The sequence below is a fragment of the Salmo salar genome, chromosome 10, assembly GCF_965601325.2.
Source record: "Salmo salar chromosome 10, fSalSal1, whole genome shotgun sequence".
NCBI classification, from domain to species: Eukaryota; Metazoa; Chordata; class Actinopteri; order Salmoniformes; family Salmonidae; genus Salmo; species Salmo salar.
Window position 1 is genome coordinate 106,400,922 of NC_138300.1, and position 20,632 is coordinate 106,421,553.

Here is a 20,632-nt window from a genome sequence, read left to right on the forward strand (position 1 = left end):
GAAATGGCTAGCTAGTTAGCCGGGTGCGCGCTAATAGCGTTTCAAACGTCACTCGCTCTGAGACTTGGAGTAGTTGTTTCCCTTCCTCTGCATGGGTAACGCTGCTTCGAGGGTGGCTGTTGTCAATGTGTTCCTGGTTCGAGCCCATGTAGGAGTGAGGAGAGGGACGGAAGCTATACTGTTACACTGGCAATACTAAAGTGCCTATAAGAACATCCAATAGTCAAAGGTATATGAAATACAAATCGTATAGAGAGAAATAGTCCTATAATTCCTATAATAACTACAACCTAAAACTTCTTACCTGGGAATATTGAAGACTCATGTTAAAAGGAACCACCAGCTTTCATATGTTCTCATGTTCTGAGCAAGGAACTTAAACGTTAGCTTTTTTTACATGGCACATAGTGCACTTTTACTTTCTTCTCCAACACTTTGTTTTTGCATTATTTAAACCAAATTGAACATGTTTCATTATTTATTTGAGGCTAAATTGATTTTATTGATGTATTATATTAAGTTAAAATAAGTGTTCATTCAGTGATGTTGTAATTGTCATTATTACAAATAAATACAAATAAAAAATTGGCCGATTAATCGGTATCGGATCTTTTTGGTCCTCCAATAATCGTTATCGGCGTTGAAAAATCATAATCGGTCGACCTCTTCTTTGGATCAACGTGTATGACAGCGTGTTCCAGTTCCCGCAAATATCCTGCAACTTCGCACAAATGTGAATTTTGTGACTGTACTATTTAGTGTCATTGTTTTATAGATACCATAGTGAGAAAGGATTCATTTCGCAACACCTACGGCTTCCACTAGATGTCAACGATCTTTATAAAGTTGTTTGAAGCGTCTATGATAAACAGAGAGCAAATTAGAATGCAAGGAAGTTGACATGTCGTCATTTCATTTTTTTGCGCCTGCGCATAAATCAGAGAAGCGTGAGTTTGTCATTATTGTTTATCTAGACATAGGATAGGTTGTGTGAAAATATTACTGATGTTTAACGTTAAAAATGGACCAAAAGATTAATGCTAAACAACGTTTGACATGTTTGAACGAACGTAAATAGATTATTTACTAGGTTTTTTTTAGCTTTTCGGCGTGATTTTACACCCCCACCACCACGTTTTGTGGGAGCATAATGAACGCTAACTACTTGGTGTTATTTGGACATAAATTATGAACTTTGTCAAAAGAAACCACATTTGTTCCGGACCTGGGATTCCTGGCAGTGCCTTCTGATGGAGATAATCAAAGGTAAGGGGATATTTACAATGTTATTATCGATATTAGATGATGCTAACTGTATAGCATAGCTTATTGTTCTTAGCATAGCACCCCGTTTATTGCAAAATGTGATTTCCCAGTAAAGTTATTTTGAGATCTGGCCATTCGGTAGCAATTACGAGATTATAATATATTATTCTTTGAATGACAATATTATAATTTACCAATGTTTTCGAATAGTAATTTTGTTATGTTCACCGGAAGCATTTCAGAGAAGAAAAAAAATCTGAATTTCACGCTACTGTAAAATGCTGTTTTTGGATATAAATATGAACTTGATGGAACAAAAAATGCATGTATTGTATAACATAATGTCCTAGGAGTGTCATCTGATGGAGATTGACAAAGGTTAGTGCATAATTCTAGCTGGTTTCTGCTTTTGGTGACGCCTGACCTTGAATTGAAAATGGATGTTTGTACTTTTGTGGCTATGTACTGTCCTAACATAATCTAACTTTATGCTTTTGCCGTAAAGCCTCTTTGAAAATCGAACAATGTGGTTAGATTAAGGAGATGTTTATCTTTTAAATTGTGTAAAATAGTTGATTGTTTGAGAAATTGAAATTATTAGATTTTTGATGTTTTGAATTTCCAGCCTTGTTAGCAATCCCGACTCGGGGTTCATTGCTAACCTGTAGCCCCAACAGGTTAAGAGGAGTGGGACAACATTCCACAGGTCACAATCAACAGCCTGATCAACTCTATGCGATGGAGATGTTTCACGCTGCATGAGGTAAATGGTGATCACACCAGATACTGACTGGTTTTCTGATCCACACCCCAACCTTTTTTAAAGGTATCTGTGACCAACACATCTGTATTTCCAGTCATGTGAAACCCATAGATTAGGGCCTAATGAATTGATTTCAGTTGACTGATTTCCTTATATGAACTGTAACTCAGTAAAATCTTTGAAATTGTTGCATGCTGCGTTTATATTTTTGTTCAGTGTAGATAGAAGAAAGTTCATTGGGTGTGGGATATCTATGCTATGGCATATTCACCTCAAATCCCTGCAGACTGAGACAACTGTTTTCTCCTGTAAAGCATGTGTGAAAAAGTTACAAATCAAACTATACACAAACTCTATGATCAACTCCTTGTTTAGATCAGAGGATCTTATCAAAATAACGTATCAAGCAAACTACAAATTAGATTATATATCAGACATAAAAAATGTATAGCCTTGAAGTCAGACCAAAGAAGTACTGTGTAAGTTAGTTCACTGAGCTCAGTTCTCTCTCTGCGGAGTGCTGGAATGAACTCGCTCACAATTCCCTCTGTTCAAACAGAGTAGAGAAAGCCAGCCAAACAGGGGAAGACAGGAGCAGGTAAAGAGCGACAGAGAGAGAAAGAGTGGGAGAGAAAAAAGAAAGAGAGCAAGTTCTGAGAGGGGGAGGATTATATTTTCATCCTCTTTTCAATATTTGTTCACTCAAAGCCCATAGATGTCATGCTATACTGTAGGCATGTACCTACCTGTTTGCATACACAAGGTATGTAAGGGGCAATCAATGATTGTATACCAACTGGTTTGGTCTAGATCATTCTGACAATAATAATCGTTGATTGCGAGCATTGAGCTTTGGAAATATCTATAGGGCATTGTAGATTTTATGTGGAGGTGCTCTAAATTCTACCAGACCAGTTAAAAAGTTCACCTGTTAAATGGGAGGGAAAACTCCTCCAATGAGAACACCATGCAGAGGTAACTGAGCGATAACAGCAATCAATAGATAGTTCTGAGCAGCATCAGTTAAAAAGAGGCTAATCGTTGTAACTCATTGTATTTTGCTATTGTCATTCCTTGTTGCGTTGCTCTTTTGTTCGACAAGAGATGATGGGACATTTTCGGTAGCAGTCGTTTGCTGATGAAAAGGCGGGCATATAGATCAGCAGAAAGCTGAAGAGGTAACTGAAGCAATTTCAGTGCATCACTTTTAACAGAGGCTCTTATGGGGAGAACAGTGAGAGGATAGCTGACACAATGAGACAGCCTGTCCTCTGCTAAGCACTATGTTCAGACAGAAATAAAGAGACAGACAGACAAACAGACACAAGACACTGCATAACATCTGATCTGAGGAGCAATAACACTTAAAGGGATACTTCTAAGCCTTAAGCCAAAGGGCTGGTCACCATTCAAAAACAATCTGTCCCCTCCAATCTGTTCCATAGCTAAAACATTTTTCAAGGGCCTCAAGTGTGTGTGCTTGCATTACATTTTACATTTGAGTCATTTAGCAGACGCTCTTATCCAGAGCGACTTACAACAGTGAATGCATACATTTCATACATTTTTTTTTTTTCCTGTACTGTTCCCCCGTGGGAATTGAACCCACAACCCTGGTGTTGCAAACACCATGCTCTACTAACTGAGCCACACGGCTCAGATGTGTGTATGCGTTGTTTACAGTATCTGGGATTCATGGTGTTTGTGCAGGCTTTGGTACACAATTTCTCAGCTCCATGCATGGTGTGCAGGGGCTGTGGGGAGTGGATGGGATGTACTGTAGCATGGGCTACACTGGAGCTGCTGAGCAGTGTGTGTCTGGTGAGTGGTTGCACTCTGCCATGAATAATGCAATGAGTGGTGTGGGTGGCAGAGGAAGTAGGTATTGCCTGATAATAAACACAGCTTTCATTCAGTCAAATTGCACTCAGCAGCACAACAATATATAGGCTACATGCAAAGAAATAGAATAGATAAGTACCGGTAGCTAAATAAAATTAGAGGGCAAGCTCTATGTCATCCCTTACTTAGCCCAACAACAGTACCTTGTATTTACACTGAACACAAATATTAACTCAACATGTAAAGGGTTGGTCCCATGATTCATGAGCTGAAATAAAAAATCCCAGATATGTTCCAAACCCACAAAAAGCTTATTTCTCTCAAAAAGTGTGCACAGATTTGTTAACATCCCTGTTGGTGAGCATTTCTCCTTTGCCAAGATAATCCATTCACCTTACAGGTGTGGCATATCAAGAAGCTGATTAATAGGTGTCTAGTCAGTGAGTCTTCAGGGTCTTGACCTGACTGCAGTTCGGCGTAGTCACCGACTTCAGTTGACAAATGCTTACCTTTGATGGCCACTGGCACGCTGGAGAAGTGTGCTCTTCATGGATGAATCCCGGTTTCAACTGTACTGGGCAGATGGCAGACAGCGTGTATGGTGTCATGTGGGCGAGCAGTTTGCTTATGTCAATGTTGTGAACAGAGTGCCCTACGGTGGCAGTGGGATTATGGTATGGGCAGGCATAAACTAAGGACAATGAACACAGTAGCATTTTAACGATGGCAATTTGAAAATATGTACAGATCTTTTTTCTGCTAATACAGGAATATTAAAGAACCACTGCACTACTTTTGTGATTTTTTAAAATGTATTAATATTTTTGTAAATATATTGAATAAAAAAATATAGATATTCAAATTTTTCAGGGGGTGCTCTTCCCGCGGCTATGGAGCAGCATAAACTCACTGACTAGACACCTATTCCTATATCCTCTCACTGAGTATAGGAATAGCTGGACAAGCAAGCAGAATGGACTGATGTCACACGCAGCACGGTGAGGTGGTGGTGCCATGTCTTTCAAGCATCAAGACTTGCTTCCTGCCTTATCATCGCATTCAAACAGAGTAAAGTTGAACTTTATATAATAAGCTGCTTTGCAATTCAACAAAGTGGCAATTAGATCAAGCAACGCGTGAGCTCTTCTACGTTTTGGAGCTGCCTGCGCTGAAATGGGCTCATTAGAGGACAAGTTACTGAGGTATTAATAGGCTTAGTTAAATAGGCAATGCTTGCAATTGTTTCGTAGAAAATGAGCTGACATGAACATCTGTGAGGCCTGATCAAGACCAAGACATCACAGCAATAGGGACGTTGGATTCTATTTTTAGAAACCAATTTTGTTCCTAAATGTGATGGGAACATTTCTGCTAGTGTGCGTCGCACCTGCTCTGGAGTAGCGTACACCGCTGGAGAATATGGAATGCCGTTTAATTTATTCCTTTTCCTCAAAGGTTGCAAAGTGAAGAGTGGTTGCCTTAGGCTCTCCTAGAAAGCAACATGTGAGATAGGTAACTTTTGCACTCTGGATTCCAGAACACGTTTATCTGCTAAAACGGGTTGCTATTCTTGTGGGAGTTTATGTACTCTTTTCATCTTTGAATGTAAGAGCAATTTTGTAAAATGTCATGATGTGGAAAATGTTGGACAAACAGAACTCCGACTAAATCCTTAAATATAGACAATTTCATCCTATTTTATCACATCGAGACACAATCTCCGTGGCTCTTATGGGAATGAAACACTCCTCCCGCTGTCTGCTCCTCAGGAGAAAAATGGCGGAGTCCGAGAGCACTGAGGTAGGTGTGCAAGTTATGATAAATGAATGTAGGCTACACTAAATATGTGAGTGATGAATAGGCTAGTGCAACGCGCTGTCAGGTTTGATTCTCATTTCGAGGATGCAATGGCACGCTCCACGCATGCCATATAATTTTAATTGAAGCATAAAATAGTGACTTCAAATTGTTCTCTGAGCATAAATTGAGTCTTGTGACCCTGTTTCATGGTAGCCTAGTTATCCTAATGATAGCCTACTCGTGTGTCTTTCACCAACTATTTGTTTGTCTTATTCTGAGAAATGTCGCACTCCGTCACAGGTAAAGATTCGGAGCGATGTGATTTAGGGCGCGAAGATTTGAGCTCGTGCGTCCTCCCTTGTCCGGTAGCAGCATTGCTGGACCATGCGCCGAATTGTCGACTAAAAACGAGTGTTATAACCAACATATGTTTTTAGTTTGTTGTTAGATTGTTAGGCGAGTGTCTAAACAGATTTTAGCAGGAATCTGACTGGCCAAAATCCCGTTCAGATGAGTGAGAGGTCCGTTAGTTTTATCAGTAATGTGTGTTTATCACCAGTAGTTAGCTGAGTGTGTTTGGAAAATGCATATATTTCTATTAAATGTTGGATAGGGTATTGGGAAGTCCATAACTCTTATTTGTATGCATAGCATAAAATAATCTTCTCAGCATAATATGACAGACTAGAAATCAGTTTCACTTTAGAAGTATGAGCAGGGTCCATGCTATCCAGGAACATCCCAACCCCCATGAAGTTTACATTTAAAATGGTTAAGGGTAAAATGGTTAAGTGGTGTAAAAATACTTTAAAGTACTACTTAAGTCGTTTTTTGTGGTATCGGTACTTTACTATTTATATTTTTGACTACTTTTACTTCACTACATTCCTAAATAAAATGATGTACTTTTTACTCCATACATCCCTGACAGCCAGAAGTACTCCTTACATTTTTAATGCTTAGCAGGACAGGAAAATGGTCAAATTCACTCACTAATCAAGAGAACATCCCTGGTCAGATTGCAAGTTCCCCTTTTCACACAAAGAGGACCCATCATTCCGCTCTTGCATTCTGAGTGTCTGTGCTATATACCCTGGAACATTCTTCTCAGGCATCTGATGTTGAGCACAGCAGCTCTAACAGATTTAGGGAAGGATCTCAGCATTTATTTAATTAGTGTCTCCAATTAACATTCATTCAGCGAGTGAGGTCCATTGCAGAACAATACAACTCACTGAACTTTAGCAGATAGAAAGTAGTGGAGTTTTATTCTATTCTTGTGGATGTTCCAGAGTAAAATATTCCCTGCTGTTTTGGGATGCGCTGTCATATTTCACATGACGTGAATTGCACTCATTGTGTGTCATTTCCTGATGGAACATCACTAAATAGATAATACCATTGTATCTCAGCTTGGCAATTCACTGGCAGCGGCTAAAGGCTGCTGTTTTCTTTAGATGTGCTTAACATGGCAATTGTGGTATTTTCTGCATGAGAGTAAAAGTTTGAGGAATAAAAAATTGTGGTGAAAAAAACATTACTGCAGTACCCATATAGATGCCTGCTCAGTCCCCTGCTGCTAGACCATCCCCATTACGAAAGAAAACAAGGACAAAGACAAAGCTGCACAGTCAGATTGGCTGCTGAAAGCACAAGACAGAGGAGAAGCACTTATTTATTTTAACAAGACCAGATCAATATCACTGACAGCCATGAGAGTGAAGTCTAAATCTTAAGATGTATGTGCACTGGGGAATAGAACAAATGGATTGTGTTGAATGCTCACATTAGATTTTGATCCCCCTCTGTCCTCTGATAATATGTCCAGAAGGGATCATTTTGGATCATTTTTCTCCTGCTGAGCTATGGGCTGATCAGACAGGCTTTTCTCTGCTCTCCCAGCATTCATTGCAGGTGACTATCAGAGTTTTACAGGCACACCTGTGTAGAATTATGTATCTTTACATTTTAGTCATTTAGCAGACGCTCTAACCAAGAGCGACTTACAGTAGTGAGAGCATACATTTTCATACTTTTTTGTACAGACCTCCTGTCAATACTGTTATCGTTGTCTAGGCGAATAGGCTCTGTGAACTCACCTCTGGGGCACCATGGGAAAGCTAATGGGAGCTGAGAGATGAAAATAGCAAAGAATATAGACGTCTGCAAGATCTAAGCTTCCCGCAGATTGTGAGGTGAATGCAAACAGTGTTATGTTTTCACAGGGTCAATTCATTGGGTTTTTGAGTTTTATCATCATTCAGTATGCCCTTCACCCACTGTTTCTCTATGGAAGACTTGACTTTTAGAAATCTGCCCCCGCCCCATGAAGTCTTTATTGTGTATTACCATTCTCTCCAACCCTTAGCAACAGCAGCAGCCGCAGCCAATCCGCATCATCCAGTCTCAGAGCGTGCAGCCAACCTCGCTGCCCAAGCCTGTGCCCTCCATCCACCATGTCCCACAGCCGCTCCATACGCCCCACGCTGCCTCCATGACCAGCTGCCCTGGCCGGGGAAAGATGGCTAAGTTCCTCAACCCTGAGGAGATGACCTCCAGGGACTACTACTTTGACTCCTACGCCCACTTTGGCATCCATGAGGTAGGGCTGCCCTGTGGCTGTATGTATCAAGCATCTCAAAGTGGTAGTGCTGATCTAGGATCAGCAAAAGATTAGACGGGGGGGGTTGCTTGAGTTTAGATGAGCCTTCCTACTCTATATTATGGTGATTATTATTCCTACTTTGAGATACCATGTAAATACAGGCCCACTTCTTACCTACTGTGTCTTTACATGACTACCGTAATTTCCGGACTATAAGCCGCAATTTTTTTTCCACGCTTTGAACCTCGCGGCTTAAACAATGACGCGGCTAATATATGGATTTTTCCCGCTTTCAATTTTTTTTTCTCCAAAAAAACACATTCTGTAACGTGCTCAGTTTTTTGCCGGCATGAAGCTTTCATTAGACCAATGAAATTGCCGAACGGGTTAAGGTCAAACAACTTTTTTGTTTACTGTTTAGATTAAATCGAGCGCTCTCAAACTTCCCATCATTCTGATTACGGTAGTCATTTTGTCACCCTCATCATGGCAAAGACACGGAGAAATGCATATGATGCAGCTTTCAAGTTGAAGGCGATTGATCTGGCTGTTGGAAAAGGAAATAGAGCTGCTGCACGGGAGCTTGGTCTTAATGAGTCGATGATAAGACGTTGGAAACAGCAGCGTGAGGAATTGACGTAACTAAAGCTTACTGCTAATTTTTTATTTTTTGTTACAAGCCGTGTTTCGTTAAAGCCTATTTATTTTTGTTACAAGCCGTGTTTCGTTAAAGCCTGTGTAAAGTTCATTTGTTTCAATGTACCGGTAGGCACCTGCGGCTTATAGACATGTGCGGCTTATTTATGTACAAAATAAAATAAAAAAATTAAATTCAGTGGGTGCGGCTTATATTCAGGTGCGCTTAATAGTCCGGAAATGACAGTATGTAAAGTTTGTGCCACAATAGACTGGCCCACTTTAGAACACATCACAGTACTGCATCTCATCCCCAGAGATGTACTGTGGTTCAGGGAGTAAGGGAGGAAGATGTCAGAAGGGTGCAGAGCATCTTTCAAGTTAGACCTGTGAGATGAGGTTTGTTCTGTGACATTTTTAGAATGTAAGTCAGGTGGGTTTTAATCATTTCTGCTCTGTGAGTGTTTCTGTCAGAGAGAGAGAATGGCTGAAATTACTTAAGAGGGATATGCAGTAATGCATTGTTTTTCACTGTACCAGTGTGTCTGAAATGGAAGGGTAGGATTACTGCAGATTAATATCTACATAGCCTGTGGCATTATGATTTTTATCCATACTTCACTAAATCTATTTTCACATCGTGACTTACTTGTTGTGTGTATGTACTGACATGTATATGTAACTGATAGATGCACGCACACACTATATGTTCATGTTTTTAAATCTATGTCAATTGTAAAGTCTTGCTGAAATGTCTTTTTCGTTTATATGTCGGACCCCAGTAAGACTAGCTGTCGCCATTGGTGTCGGCTAATGGGGATCCTAATACATCAAAGAAATGTAATTGTCATGGAAATGAATATAGCTTTGATAAGAAAAACACCTTGTTATTCACCTTGATACACAGTTGAAAGAGATTTGGATGTCTTTCACCCTGACATCAATCATTTTTCACTGAGCAGGAGATGCTGAAGGACGAAGTGAGGACGCTGACCTACAGAAACTCCATGTACCACAACAAGCACGCGTTTAAAGACAAGATCGTCCTTGATGTGGGCAGTGGGACTGGTATCCTGTCCATGTTTGCAGCCAAGGCGGGAGCCAAGCACGTGTATGGGGTAAGAAAAGCTTTCTCCCTCCATGCGCCCTGTCCGGTCTCAAACTAGAGTGTTATCAGGCAGAACCATCGCGACTGACAGCATCAGGAAATGCTGTGAAACCTAGCCTGACAATCTGCTCACTCTCCCCAGACTGTTTTTGTGTGTGTGTGTGAATTTGGACAAATGTTCTGCCAATACCGAGGCTGTGCAACACTAACTTCTCACTGCCTGCAAGTTGCAACTATATCGTTCCATCCGTCATTCTATTTTCCTGTTATATTGGTTTTGATTTCCCATCTATATTCTACTGCAACCTATAAGCAGTTTCCCATCTTTGGTTTTATTATGCTCTCACTGTGAGCTCTGGGGCCATGCCGTTATCAGATCCATCACTTAGACTCCACCAGAGAGACAAACCCCAGAGAACAGATCTGGGCTCGAGGCCAACTCTGAACTCTCCCATACAGAACATCACCCTGTCAGAGAGATGTAGTCTTTCACAGAGAAAAGGAACATCTAATGTTATTATAAAAAAACAGATCAAAGACCTTTCATACAGAACATCAAACCTGACATCCCAGTATCAAAATGGAGGATCATTCCTAAGCAGTGGTAGATTCTCTAAATCACACAATTGGAGTAAAATCCTGTATCACCATTGCTGAACTGATAAGCCACAGTCTAGGAATTTAATTAACAGGAAAATCACACCCAACTACAGCAGTGATGACATCCATGCTACTGTAAGTCCTTCACACTGAATCGTTTAACAGTCCTTATGCAGATGTTTGCCTGCCTTAAAGCCTACCTAGTATAAGTTATTCCTAAGAGGTAGCTGTGTGACTATGGGAGACTATCTCCAGGTAGGAGGAGCTGTGTGACTGCCTGTGGGTGATAGGTAGTGATGCCTCCTGGCACCAGTGAGAGCTGAGAGATGTGAGGGGCATATAGATCTCTGTGGGTGATAGGTGGTGATGCCTCCTGGCACCAGTGAGAGCTGAGAGATGTGACGGGCATATAGATCTCTGTGGGTGATAGGTGGTGATGCCTCCTGGCACCAGTGAGAGCTGAGAGATGTGACGGGCATATAGATCTCTGTGGGTGATAGGTGGTGATGCCTCCTGGCACCAGTGAGAGCTGAGAGATGTGTGGGGCATATAGATCTCTGTGGGTGATAGGTAGTGATGCCTCCTGGTACCAGTGAGAGCTGAGAGATGTGATGGGCATATAGATCTCTGTGGGTGATATGTAGTGATGCCGCCTCCTGGCACTAGTGAGAGCTGAGAGATGTGAGGGGCATACAGATCTCTGTGAGTGAGAGTGCCCACTCAGTATGTTCACGTCTTGGGCAAGTGGAGAAATCAGTGCCAACACACACACACACACACACACACACACACACACACACACACACACACACACACACACACACACACACACACAGGCTACACATCATCAATGGCATACTCTCCTCCACATGCCGTTATACAGCAGGCCAGGCTTTGGGGAACAGATGTGGTGGCAGGCTGGCAGATGACCATGGGCACTGGGCTGTAGAGGGCCAGGTATGCCCCAGGTGACAGCCACAGAACAGCGAGGCACGGAGCGGGCAGGCCTCAGCTGGGTCCCTCTACCCTGGCTTTACGAAGGGCCCAAGCATTAGCCAGCTACAGAGAGACTCCTGATTGAGAACACATGGGTGGTGTAGATCATGATTCCCCTTGTACCCCTCAGACATACACACCCATAGTAGGCTGTGGAGCATACATGGAGGAAAAATCGATACAGAATCCTGACATTTTTAATGTTCAATATTGATCAGTATGACTGTGTCCCGGGGCCTGCTTTATTAATGTGAAGGCTTTCAATGGAAGTCTCCACAGTTGATGGATGAGTGCTTTCATAGTCGTAAAACGTGTATAAGGAGCTGTTGGGCTCTCCTGGTGGGGTTCCAGATTATGGGCCTCAGCCCCCTACAGTGTGGCCATGGTGAAAGCCAGACAGGGAGGCAGAGTACCACTGACAGGGGGAGAGATGCTTTTTTATGCAGGCAGAGAGCAAGGTGTGAAAATGTGACATTATATTGAGACGTCTAACTCGCTGTGCTCTGTGTGAGTGTGAAAGGGAGAGAGAACAGAGAGATAGAGAAGGCAAGTGGGAGAGAGGTTCTTCAGGTCCTGCTGAACTTGGGTTCCCGAGTGGCGCAGCAGTCTAAGGCACTGTATCTCAGTGCTAGATGTGTCACTACAGACACCCTGGTTTGAATCCAGGCTGTATCACAACCGGCTGTGATTGGGAGTCCTATAGGGCAGTGCACAATTGGCCCAGCGTTGTCCAGGTTTGGCCGGTGTAGGCCGTCATTGTAAATAAGAATTTGTTCTTAACAGACTTGCCTAGTTAAATAAAACTTTACATTACCTGAAGAAAACAGCTCTGACAGCTGAACACAGGAAAGGACAGACTGTTCTATTATTTGTTATTACAACTCTACCGAAGAAGACTTCAAATCAAATTGTATTTGTCATGCTTCGTAAACAACAGGTGTAGACTACCAGTGAAATGCTTGCTTACGGATCCTTTTCCAACAATGCAGAGTTAAAGGTTAAAATACAACATTTAATTGTAATAGTGACACAAGGAAACAATACAGTGAATAACGAATAATAATAATAAGGAGTAAAAATAACATGGCTATATACAGGAAGTACTAGTACTGTCGATGTGCAATGGTACTAGGTAATTGAGGTAGCGATGTATACTTAACAAAACTAAACACAACATGCAACAATTTCAAAGATTTTACTGAGTTACAGTTCATGTAAGGAAATTAATTTGGCCCTAATCTATGGATTTCACATGACTGGGAATACAGATATGCATCTGTTGTGTAAGGGAGTGCGTAACTGGCGGCAGGGAAGTCAGGCGCAGGAGAGCAAAACTGGGTTTTATTCATAAAACCACCGGAAACCAGAACAATAAACAAATGGGTACAAAACCCGTCGCACACCAGAGAAAACATGCATATGCACTTACAATAAACAATTCCGCACAAAGACATGGGGGGAAGAGAGGGTTAAATACACAACATGTAATGAGGGAAATTGAGACCAGGTGTGTGAGAAGACAAGACAAAACAAATGGAAAATGAAAAGTGCATCGATGATGGCTAGAAGACCGGTGAAGCCGAGCGCCGCCTGAACAAGAAGAGGAACCAACTTCGGCGGAAGTCGTGACAGTACCCCCCCCCCCTTGACGCCGACACCGGCCTCGGGGACAACCCGGAGGGCGAGGCGCAGGGCGATCCGGACGGAGACGGTGGAACTCCTGCACCATTGAAGGGTCCAACACGTCCTCGACCGAAACCCAGCACCTCTCCTCCGGACTGTACCCCTCCCACTCCACGAGGTACTGAAGGAACCTCGCCTGACACCTCGAATCCAGTATGGAGAGAACGGAGTACGCCGGGGCCCCCTCGATGTCCAGAGGGGGCGGAGGAACCTCCCACACCTCAGACTCCTGGAGCGGGCCAGCCACCACCGGCCTGAGGAGAGACACATGGAACGAGGGGTTAATACGGTAATCGGGGGGAAGCTGTAACCTGTAACAAACCTAGTTCACTCTCCTCGGGACTTTAAATGGCCCCACAAACCGCGGGCCCAGCTTCCGGCAGGGCAGGCGGAGGGGCAGGTTTCAGGTCGAGAGCCAGACCCGGTCCACCGGGGCCTCACACCGCAGCCCGCTGAAGGTGAACACAGGCAGCTTCCCATGTCTCCTTCGCGTGCCTGAACCAGTCGTCCACCGCAGGAGCCTCGGTCTGACTCTGATGCCAAGGCTCCAGAACCAGCTGGTACCCCAGTACGCACTGGAAGGGAGAGAGGTTAGTGGAGGAGTGGCGGAGCAAGTTCTGTGCCATCTCGGCCCAGGGCACGAACGCCGCCCACTCCCCCGGCCGGTCCTGGCAATAAGACCGCAGAAACCTGCCCACATTCTGGTTTACTCTCTCCAGCTGCCCAATATCCCCAGGCACCCCGTAGTGCCGGAAGACGTGCGTAAACAAAGCCTCCGCAGTCTGTAGGGCTGTAGGGAGACGGCAGGACTTAGAGAACCGATCCACAACGACCAGGATCGCGTTGTTAGGTGCGACCACGGCAGTTGTGGAACGGGTAAGGGGTGTAGCTTCCCTCTGGGCAGGCGTCCAGCTCCCACACCACCGGCGCTACCAGGCAGGAGGCCGGAAGTATAGGAGTATGATCCATGGGCCACTCCTCTGTGTCATACAGCCGGGACAGTGCGTCTGCCTTCATGTTCTGGGAGCCTGGTCTGTAGGACAGGGTGAAAACAAAACGGGTGAAAAACACGAGGGTTCAGTCTCCTCGCTGCCCGGATGTACTCCAGATTGCGGTGGTCAGTCCAGATGAGAAAAGGGTGTTTTGCCCCCTCAAGCCAATGTCTCCACGCCTTCAAGGACTTTACGACAGCCAGCCAACAACTCCCGGTCCCCCAAGTCATAGTTTTGCTCCGCCGGGCTGAGCTTCTTCAAGAAGGTGGCACAGGGGCGGAGCTTCGTTGGTGAACCCGAGCGCTGAGAGAGCACAGCTCCTATCCCAGCCTCGGACGTGTCCACCTCCACTATGAAAGCCAAAGAGGGATCCGGATGGGCCAGCGCGGGAGCCGAGGTAAACAGAACCCTCAGGTGACCAAAAGCCCTGTCCGCCTCAGCCGACCACTGCAAACGTACCGGGCCCCCCTTCAGCAGTGAGGTAATGGGAGCTGCTACCTGACCAAAACCCAGGATAAACCTCCGGTAGTAGTTGGCAAACCCTAAAAACCGCTGCACCTCCTTAACCGTGGTGGAAGTCGGACAATTACGCACGGCTGAAATGCGGTCATTCTCCATCTCCATCCCTGAGGTGGAAATGCGGTACCCTAGGAAGGAGACGGACTGCTGGAAGAACAGGCATTTCTCAGCCTTGACGTACAGGTCATGCTCCAACAGGCGACCAAGCACCCTGCGCACCAGGGACACATGCTCGGCACGTGTAGCAGAGTATATCAGAATGTCATCAATATACACCACTACACCCTGCACGTGCAGGTCCCTGAAAATCTCGTCTACAAAGGCTTGGAAGACTGATGGCGCATTCATCAACCCGTACAGCATGACGAGGTACTCAAAGCGCCCTGAGGTGGTACTAAAAGCTGTCTTCCACTCGTCTCCCTCCCGGATACGCACCAGGTTAGAAGCGCGCCCCGTGCATTAACTCAATCGCTGTGGCTATGAGCGATAGTGGGTAGCTATACCTCACAGTGATCTGGTTCAGGCCTTGATAGTCAATACACGGGCGCAGACCTCCCTCCTTCTTCTTCACAAAAAAGAAACTCGAGGAGGCGGGTGAAGTAGAGGACCGAATAAACCCCTGACGCAGGGATTCAGTGACATATGTTTCCATAGCCACCGTCTCCGCCTGTGACAGGGGACACACGTGACTCCTGGAAAGTGCGGCGTCTAGCAGGAGATTTATCGCACAATCCCCCCGACGATGAGGTGGTAATTGAGACACCCTTTTTTTAGAGAAGGTGAGAGCCAAGTCGGAATATTCGGGAGGAATGCGCACGGTGGAGACCTGGTCTGGACTTTCCACCGTAGTAGCACCAACGGAAACCCCTAAACACCTCCCCGAGCACCATCCCGACCACCCCGTGAGAGCCCTCTGTTGCCAAGAAACAGTGGGGTCATGACAAGCTAACCAGGGTAGGCCTAGCACGACGGGAAACGCAGAAGAGTCAATGAGGAAGAGGCTAATTCTCTCCTTGTGACCCCCCTGCATCACCATGCCCAGAGGAGCGGTGGCCTCCCTAATCAACCCTGACCCTAATGGTCGACTATCTAAGGTGTGAACGGGGAAGGCCACAGCCACGGGAACAATGGGGATCCCTAAACTATGTGCGAACGATGCATCTATAAAATTCCCAGCCGCGCCTAAATCGACGAGTACCTTATGCGGGGAAAACTCAGAAAAAGTAACATACAAAAATATATGTGCACAGAGGGCTCTGGGCTCACGACAAGCCTCCAGGATCTTGTCACGGTATCTTTGTGCATTGAAATTGCCATTGATTAATATGCAATTGTGTTCATTGTCCGTAGCTTATGCCTGTTGATTTGATTTGATATGTCATCCACTCATCATCCACATCTGATGCACAAGTGTCATTCTTAACCTCTCTTGGGTAGGGGGCAGTATTTTCACGGCCGGACGAAAAACGTACCCAAATTTAACGGCCTACTACTCGGGCCCAGGAACTAGAATATGCATATTTTTTGTAGATTTGGATAGAAAACACTCTGAAGTTTCTAAAACTGTTTGAATGATGTCTGTGAGTATAACAGAACTCATATGGCAGGCAAAAACCTGAGAAAAAATCCAACCAGGAAGTGGAGGATCTGAGGTTGTAGTTTTTTCAAGTGATTGCCTATCCAACACACAGTGACTTAAGGTTCATTTTGCACTTCCTAAGGCTTCCACTAGATGTCAACAGTCTTTAGAAAGTTGTTTGAGGCGTCTATGGTGAACAGAGAGCCAACAAAGGAAGTTGGAAGTTGTTGACTCAGGAAAGCACATGAGTTCATTGGCGCGCGTTCACGTGGGGGGTATCTGTGTTCCAAAATGTTTTTCAAGACATTGGAATCGTCCGGTTGGAATATTATTGAAGTTCTAATTAAAAAGGCCCTAAAGATTGATGCTATACAACGTTTGACATGTTTGAACGAACGTAAATAGAACTTTTCTTGACTTTTCATCGTGACATTTTGGCCGCGCTTCCTACACTTGGAGTGGCTTACTGAACGCGCTAACAACAAGGAGGTATTTGGACATAAATTATGGACTTTATCGAGCAAAACAACATTTATTGTGGACCTGGGATTCCTGGAAGTGTCTTCTGATGAAGATCATCAAAGGTAAGTGAATATTTCTAATGCTATTTATGATTTTAGATGACTCCAAAATGGCGCAGTACTCAGATTATTGCAAAGTGTGCTTTCCCCGTGAAGCTTTTTTGAAAACTGTCACAGTGGTTGCATAAAGGAGATGTTAATCTATAATTCTTTGAATAACAGTTTAATATTTTATCAACGTTTATGATGAGTATTTTTGTAAATTGTTGTGCTGGTTCACCGGCAGTATTGGAGGCAAAATATTTTCTGAACATCATGCGGCAATGTAAAAGGCTGTTTTTGGATATAAATATCAACTTGCTCGAACAAAAAAAGCATATATTGTGTAACATGATGTCCTAGGAGTGTCATCTGATGAAGATCGTCAAAGGTTAGTGCATAATTTTAGCTGGTTTTCTGGTTTTTGTGACACCTGTCCTTGCAAGGAAAATGGCTGTGTGGTTTTTCTTGTGTTAGATTATGTTAGGACAGTTCCAACTTTATGCTTTCGCCGTAAAGCCTTTTTGAAATCGGACAATGTGGTTACATTAAGGAGACGTGTATCTTTAAAATGGTGTAAAATAGTCATATGTTTGAGAACTTTGAATTATGACATTTTGTGGTTTTGAGTTTGGCGCTCTGATTTTTCACTGGCTGTTAGCGTCCCACCTCCCCAAGAGAGGTTAAGTATTTTTCAGTTCATTCGTTTACCTTGGTGATAAGTGGTATCAGTGTCAAAATGTTTGAAGTGATTTTTGTTTTGTTTTTTCCCCAGATTGAATGTTCCAGTATATCGGAATACTCTGAGAAAATCATCAAGTCTAACCACCTGGACAGTGGTAAGAGCTGAATGTCTTTCTTACTCACTGTGCCTATTACTTTTCTCCTCGGAGATGCAGTACAACAAAGATGTGTGACTGTGACTGTCATTGTCTAAAAGGGGAGGATTCACCCAGACCGTGGGAAGTTGTCCATCTGTGTGTGATAGGAAATATGGCTAATTTAAAACATAATGCGAAAGTAACCTATATTCTCACTTCTCTGTAGAAAACAAGTGAGTTTACTTCTTGGGGATCAACTTCACAATTTGTACATGTCACGCCCTGACCTGAGAGAGTCGGTTTTCTCTGTTTGGTTAGGTCAGGGTGTGACATGGGATGGGCATTCTATGTGTTGTATGTCTATGTTGTTTTTTCTTTATTGGCCGAGTATGGTTTCCAATCAGAGGCAGCTGTCATTCGTTGTCTCTGATTGGGAATCATACTTAGGCAGCCCTTTTTCTCCACAGTCAGTTGTGGGATCTTGTCTTTGTGTTGCATGTGTTTGCACGCATAGCTTTTCGTTCGTTGTATTGTTTATTGTTTTTTGCTGGTTCACATTTAAAATAAAGTATGACGAACCCAACTCACGCTGCGCCTTGGTCTACCTTTAACGACGGACGTTACAGTACAGTGATATTTTATAGGGGATTAACCACACATTCATGCAAAATGTTTACTCAGCTAACAGCCAAGTTGCGATTTAAGCTCTAACAAAATAATAGCATAGACAAAAAGTAGCATCAGCAAAATCAATCTTTCCAAAGCCCTGCCTGTTAAATATGGATGGGGTAATTGTGTCGACCAGCTCATTTGCAACCTCCAGTGTGTTTAGGGAAGCTTTTGGCAAGCCAATGACAGCCAATGACTGGTACCAAGCCTGGGAGGGTTAATTTTCATGCTGACAAAGACTTCTGTTCTCTGAGAAACTGTATTCAGTAACTCCAGGTAGGAGAACAAACGTGATTGTCGCCAACTCAACTCAGCCGGAGTGAGATTCCACTTATTTTCTTTAGCCTCCAGGTGAGCTGATTTATATGAGAACACTATGGACTGGCTGTGTGGCTCTGTATAGGGATAGCCACCACTTGGAAAACATTCGGAAAGTATTCAGACCCCTTGCATTTTCCACATTTTATTACGTTACAGCCTTATTCTAAAATGGATTAAATAAAAAGATTGTCCTCATCAGTCTACACACAACATCCCATAATGACAAAGCTAAAACAGTTTTTTATAAAAATAACAGAAACCTTATTTACATAAGTATTCAGACCCTTCACTATGAGACTCGAAATTGAGCTCCGTTGCATCCTGTTTCCACTGATCATCCTTGATGTTTCTACAACTTGATTGGAGTCCACCTGTGGTAAATTCAAATGATTGAACATGATTTGGAAAGGTACACACCCGTCTATATAAGGTCCACAGTTGATGGTGCATGTCAGCGCAAAAACCAAGCCTTGAGGTCGAAGGAATTGTCCGTAGAGCTCTGAGACAGGATTTTGTTGAGGCACATATCCGGGGAAGGGTACAAAAAAATGTATGCAACATTTAAGGTCCCCAAGAACACAGTGGCCTCCATCATTCTTAAAAGGAAGAAGTTTGGAACCACCAAGACTCTTCCTAGAGCTGGCCGCCTGGCCAAACTGAGCAATTGGGGGAGAAGGGCCTTGGTCATGGAGGTGAACAATCTTACAGAGCTCCAGAGTTCCTCTGTGGAGATGGGAGAACTTTCCAGAAGGACAACCATGTCTGCAGCACTCGACCACTCAGGCCTTTATTGTTGAGTGGCCAGATGGAAGCCACTCCTCAGTAAAGGCACAGCCCACTTGGAATTTGCCGAAAGGCACCTAAAGGACTCTCAGACCATGAGAAACAAGATTCTCTGGTCTGATGAAACCAAGATTTAACTCTTTGGCCTGAATGCCAAGTGAGATGTCTGGAGGAAACCTGGCACATCCCTATGGTGAAGCATGGTGGTGGCAGCATCATGGTGTCGGGATGTTTTTCAGCGGTAGGGACTAGTCGGGATTGAAGGAACCGTGACGTGAACTGAGGAATGAAAACCTGTCAGGACCTCAGACTTGGGCAAAGGATCACCTTCCAACAGGACAACAACTCTAAGCATACAGCCAAGACAATGCAGGAGTGGCTTCGGGACAGTCTCTGAATGTCCTTGAATGGCCCAGCCGGAGCCTGAACTTGAACCTGATCAAACATCTCTGGAGAGACCTGAAAATAGCTGTGCAGCGACGCTCCCCATCCAACCTGACAGAGCTTGAGAGGATCTGCAAAGAAGAATGGGAGAAACTCCCCAAATACTGGTGTGCCAAGCTTGTAGCGTCATACCCAAGAAGACTCAAGGCTGTAATTGCTGCCAAAGATAGCTTCAACAAAGTACTGAGTTAAGGGTCTGAATACTCTCTTTATATATTAATATATTAAAAACCTATTTTTATATTTATAAAAATCTGTTTCTGCTTTGCCATTATGGGTTATTGTTTGTAGTTTGAAGAGGGAAAAAAACAATTTAATCCATATTAGAATAAGGCTGTAACGTAACAAAATGTGAGGGGTCTGAATACTTTCCGAATGCACTGTATGTGTAGACAAAGCGCATACTGACTGGAAAAGGACTTTAAATTTGTTCAACTTTAATCTCAAGAAGAGATACGTTTTTGTGGCTACAACAGTACTTTGAGCCCACTATTCAGTCATCATTAAAGCGTAAATCTGATTTGATCCGAATGTCAGAAACAACATTTTGTGTAAAGTGAATAGAAATGTCGGCTGTGCTGTAGCCAAGGTCACCTAATTTTCCATGGTGCACTCCTTGAAAAAGAAAGGAGAGCCGCACACTCT

General features: G+C 43.7%; 1 protein-coding gene across 1 annotated transcript in view; it reads left to right on the forward strand.

Annotated features, from left to right (window-relative positions):
• The first annotated feature begins 4,811 nt into the window (after positions 1-4,811).
• Positions 4,812-20,632, forward strand: part of LOC106561384 (protein arginine N-methyltransferase 8-B) — a 44,297-nt gene continuing 28,476 nt past the window's right edge. Inside the window, exons 1-4 of the mRNA XM_014125274.3 lie at positions 4,812-5,671; positions 8,040-8,273; positions 9,875-10,030; positions 17,725-17,788. Coding sequence (XP_013980749.1) covers positions 5,603-5,671; positions 8,040-8,273; positions 9,875-10,030; positions 17,725-17,788 — 523 coding nt within the window. The 5' untranslated portion in view covers positions 4,812-5,602. The remainder of the gene's footprint in view (positions 5,672-8,039; positions 8,274-9,874; positions 10,031-17,724; positions 17,789-20,632) is intronic.